Source organism: Poecilia reticulata, chromosome 2 (assembly GCF_904066995.2).
Source record: "Poecilia reticulata chromosome 2, P_reticulata-male-v2, whole genome shotgun sequence".
NCBI lineage: Eukaryota > Metazoa > Chordata > Actinopteri > Cyprinodontiformes > Poeciliidae > Poecilia > Poecilia reticulata.
The window spans coordinates 44,222,712-44,226,753 of NC_088831.1; the positions used below are offsets into that span (position 1 = coordinate 44,222,712).

A 4,042-nucleotide genomic window follows, 5' to 3' on the forward strand; every position below is an offset into this window, starting at 1 on the left:
ATCATTTTTATTATTATTATTATTGTAGTGAATTTATTTTATTTATTTTTTATTTTTTTGCTTTAAAGGCTTTTACTTATGTAGATGAGATTATTTGTTTTTTCATTATATTTTTTAGATGCTTTCATTAATTTACTTAAAACTCTTATTTTTTGTAATAAGCTAATAAAATTTAGTTACTGCTCATCTATCAATAATCATTATCTCCTTTGGAAATTCCTCTCCACCTTGCTGCCGGTGGAGATGACGTCATTTGTTTATTACGCAGCTATGCAGCTCATGTTGCTCGCGCGCGTAAAGCCACGTTACCGGATCAGGTTACCGTCCAACCCAAACAGGAAGAAGCACCATTTCCTTTCCGAGAAGCAGAAACTTCCTCTCTTCTTCAGACCGGTTCACTGCCGCGTTTCCCTCTGAAAAGGTAGAAACTGATCTTGTTGATGCTCAAACCGCTTTTATTCGTTCTAATCGGGGGAAAAGTTCTCAGATGAGCCGAGTTAATGGAAAACTGCAGGTTTTATAGCACGAGAGGTTAAAGGTCAGCTCAGCTGTTCAGGTTTCATGCAGCTTTCATCTGTGCAGGAGAATGAAAAGTTAGAAGGTTTAAGTAAAAAACAACAAAGATGGAAAAACTTTGTTCCTTTTCAGAAGTTTTTAAATGAACACTGCAAAACAAGAATGGTTTATCCAAATGAAATAAAATGCTCCCATCTAATTGAAAGAAGTTAATTTATGGTGTTTGTTTAACTGGACAACTTAAGCTTAATCATGTCCTTGGATGAATTTAATTCATTTACTAATTAGAGCAATTTATTTAAGTTGAATCTGCTTCGCTCTCCTTCTGGTGAAGGCGGAGTGTTACCCGCTGCCCTCTGGCGCCCCCTGCAGGAGACATGGAGCGACTGCAGTCCCAGCAGGACAAACTGAGCCAGTGGCTTTCAGCAGATTCTGGTCACATCCTCGATGAGTGCGGAGACATTTTACGTGTAAATGAACTTAAAAAGATAACAGGGCAGCCGAAGGAAGAGCAGATGAGCCTCCTGCTGGAACTGATCATTAGTAAAGGAGCCGACGCCTGTGAGGCGTTCACGGACATCCTGAGGAGGAACCAGGGACGGTACCATCAGCTGCAGCAGTTCTTCACATCCTCCTCTGACGGTCAGGAGACGTCTCATCAGATTTAGCATGTAAACTTTATCTAGAGCCATAAATAAACGGGAATCTTATCAAATAAGAGGAAGATGATTGGACGATTATTACTGAGTGACTCTTGAATCGGATCGCAGATTTCTGATTTATCATTTCGTGTTTGCAGATTCGGCTGTCGCCTCGATATTTGCTGATGAAAACAGTGTCGTGACCAGCAGAACGCTCCGTAATGTAAACACGAAATCTCTCACATGTAGCGTGGAAACAGTGAGCAGCCCAAGAGGAAACCCATCCGGTAGGGATAAATGTCTCCGACACGCGTTTCTCTGTGAGTTCCTGTCGATTCTGTTTTTCATTTTCCTTTTCTCAGGTCGTTCTGCATCAGGCGCTCAGTATACTGCAACAGGAGGGAGCGTCATCGTCACTGACAGGATGGACGGAGTCCAAGCTGGAAACATAAACTTCTCTGTGAACATTAATCCGTCCCTTCAGGTCCCTGCAGGTAACGGCTCAGACTTCACACGTTTAGCCTCATTTCATCAACATCAGATCAGCTCAGAGTCGACGCTAACCGGTTAGCTTTACAAAGAGTTTTCAGGGAAATTGCATATTTAAACAGATGTTGGAGATTTAAACCCTCCGCTTGGTTCTCTAGGGAACTTGTGATGTTTTTGCCACCATTTTACATCCAGATCTGCCATAAATTCAGACGTAACAAAGCAGTGGTGGCACCGCCAGCTAAAAGCTGAAACAGTAAAAAATGTGAAGCTCATTCTCAGACATTTCCAAGAAAAAACTTTTAATTTTCTTAGACTTTTCAAACTCAGGAATCCCCAAGGTTTTTGTCAAACATTTGAAATTAATCTAAAGATTAAGAAAATCTTCAACTTTTCAAAGTATTTTTCTTGAGAATTTTATTGGATTAATATTAAAAATTCAGCATTTTTTTCTAGCAAGTTTTCAACTTGAGTTTGAAAAAGGGCGTTTTCAGACTCAGAAATGGCGTCGTCGTTTTCTTCTAGAAAATGTCAACATTTCTAAGTTTTTTAGCAGAAATTTATTTCCCTTTTTTCTATCCTAATACGTGTTTTTCCTGTTTTCCCTCCAGCTCCAGCAGGAACTGCCCACAATCTTTGCCAGGTAACAGACTCTATAACAAGAATTACCTGTAGAAACTTAAAACATTTACATTTTCATTGTCCTTTTTTACATCTCCTGAACGTTTGCTCTGAATTTTGCAGCAGCCTGCTGGAAGGACGATCAAAGAGAAGAAGGTGAAGCTGATCGAGTGCCTGATGGCCGATGCCGACTTCGTCCTGCAGCACGTCGACCAGAAATCCATCGTCTCACGCAGAGAATACCAGAACCTGAAGTTTCCCTCCGGCCCACAGGAAACCGTCACCCGGCTCCTGGATCTGGTTCTCAGCAAAGGTCCAGGGAAATGTGGCGACTTCCTTCAGCTTCTCACAGACCCTGAAGTTCTGGACACGTTTCCACCGCTCAGGGACATCTTGGACATGACAGATCAAAGTTAATATGTTAAATATTATTTCCTGTTGAAGCTCTAATGTTAGAGACGGCACTACACTGATCATATCTGTGTCTTTTTTAGGATGAATAATCAGGGTTTCCCCCAGTGTATTATAAGCCTGGCGGCCCGCCATGCTTTACTAGCCTCGCCGCCAGGCTAAGCTTTGCTTGTTTACGTTTCTAGGGAAAATAATTAAAAAAATATATATATATTTTTTAAAGCCGGATTGCAAGCGTCTCTTTTACTCTTAGCATTTCACTATCAGAGCAGATTTATTCCTAAAAGATAAGTTTATAATAGATTGGTTTAAATGCATAAACTATAAACCTATCACACAGCTGGCGCCTCTGCGCTTCGCTTCGCGCTGCCGCTGCTTTACCTCAGCGGGATCGCGTGCGCCTCCTTTCACTCAAACTGGACACAGGCTGACCTGTATGGATATTTACATCAACTTACTGTGAGGAATTATGATCCTTTGGAGAACTCTAGGTAAGAGTTTAAAACCCGCCGCGTTAGCTCTGGTTGCGCAGCTCAAAGTGAACCGCAGGAATAACTCATAGCAAATTCAGAGGTGCGCATTGTAGAGTGGTGAGAATGATTTATCTTTGTAAACGAGCAATTATAAGTGGCGTTTACATCTCAACACGCTGCCCAGCGTGTGGCTCTGTGCAGGGGCGGATCTACTGGGGTGGCAGTTGCCACCCCAAACGAGAGCCTTGCCACCCCAGCTAGCGACAATGAATTCAGTAAATAGTTATGGCAAATGGGACATAAAGCGCATGAAACTCTTTTTTCCGACAACATTGAATGCAACACAATGTAACCTGACACCTGCTGCTAAGTAGCGGGAAGTGTGAGAGAAGGGCAGAGCGCCAGCAGCAATGATGGATTCATTACGTGATTTATCTTACGTCACACATGATGCGCCATTTCTGTCCATTGAGTCAGGAATATGGGTGGTCAGGAAAATACTACAATCAGCCAATAATCAGAACAACGGACGCGATGTTTAGCAGTTAATTCAACCATAGATAATGGTAATAAGGACTTCAGAGTTTAGTGAGACCCAGCTGTCAACGGAAAATCAACGTCTGACTCCATAACAACCAATCAGCTGCTGGTTCTAAGCAGAACCGATTGGAACCACAGCTCATGTGGTTCCATGGGGCCGGGTGGAACCGGTCGCAAGTTGTAATGCGAACACGGTCGGAACCGATCCATTCCGTATTGTTCCATTCCGTATTGTTCCTCCGTTCCGTATTGTCGTTCCGTATTGTTCCGTTCCGTTCCGTATTGTTCCGTTCCGTATTGTTCCGTTCCGTTCTGTGCGAAAGCGCCTAACGACATCATAGAGTCACGGAC

At 42.6% G+C, this 4,042-nt stretch overlaps 1 protein-coding gene across 2 annotated transcripts; it reads left to right on the forward strand.

Moving 5' to 3' along the window:
• The first annotated feature begins 326 nt into the window (after nt 1-326).
• Nucleotides 327-2,933, forward strand: LOC103461878 (uncharacterized). Of its 2 annotated transcripts, XM_008404247.3 has the most exons (6): nt 327-421; nt 851-1,158; nt 1,316-1,444; nt 1,520-1,651; nt 2,258-2,289; nt 2,391-2,920. In XM_008404247.3, exons 2-6 carry the CDS (start codon nt 894-896, stop codon nt 2,682-2,684), a joined length of 852 nt encoding a protein of 283 aa, XP_008402469.1. In that variant the 5' UTR covers nt 327-421; nt 851-893; the 3' UTR covers nt 2,685-2,920. The 2 variants fall into 2 exon arrangements, with proteins under 2 accessions (XP_008402469.1, XP_081460835.1); XM_081604709.1 differs by having other exon boundaries at nt 1,316-1,651; nt 2,391-2,933.
• Nucleotides 2,934-4,042: the final 1,109 nt, after the last annotated feature.

Excerpts from the sequence above, each read along its gene's own strand:
- LOC103461878 (XM_081604709.1), top strand. The coding sequence starts at position 894 with ATGGAGCGACTGCAGTCCCAGCAGGACAAACTGAGCCAGTGGCTTTCA. Across the intron at positions 1,159-1,315 it reads CTTCACATCCTCCTCTGACG|ATTCGGCTGTCGCCTCGATA; the intron begins GTCAGGAGACGT and ends TCGTGTTTGCAG. Across the intron at positions 1,652-2,257 it reads GTCCCTTCAGGTCCCTGCAG|CTCCAGCAGGAACTGCCCAC; the intron begins GTAACGGCTCAG and ends TTTTCCCTCCAG.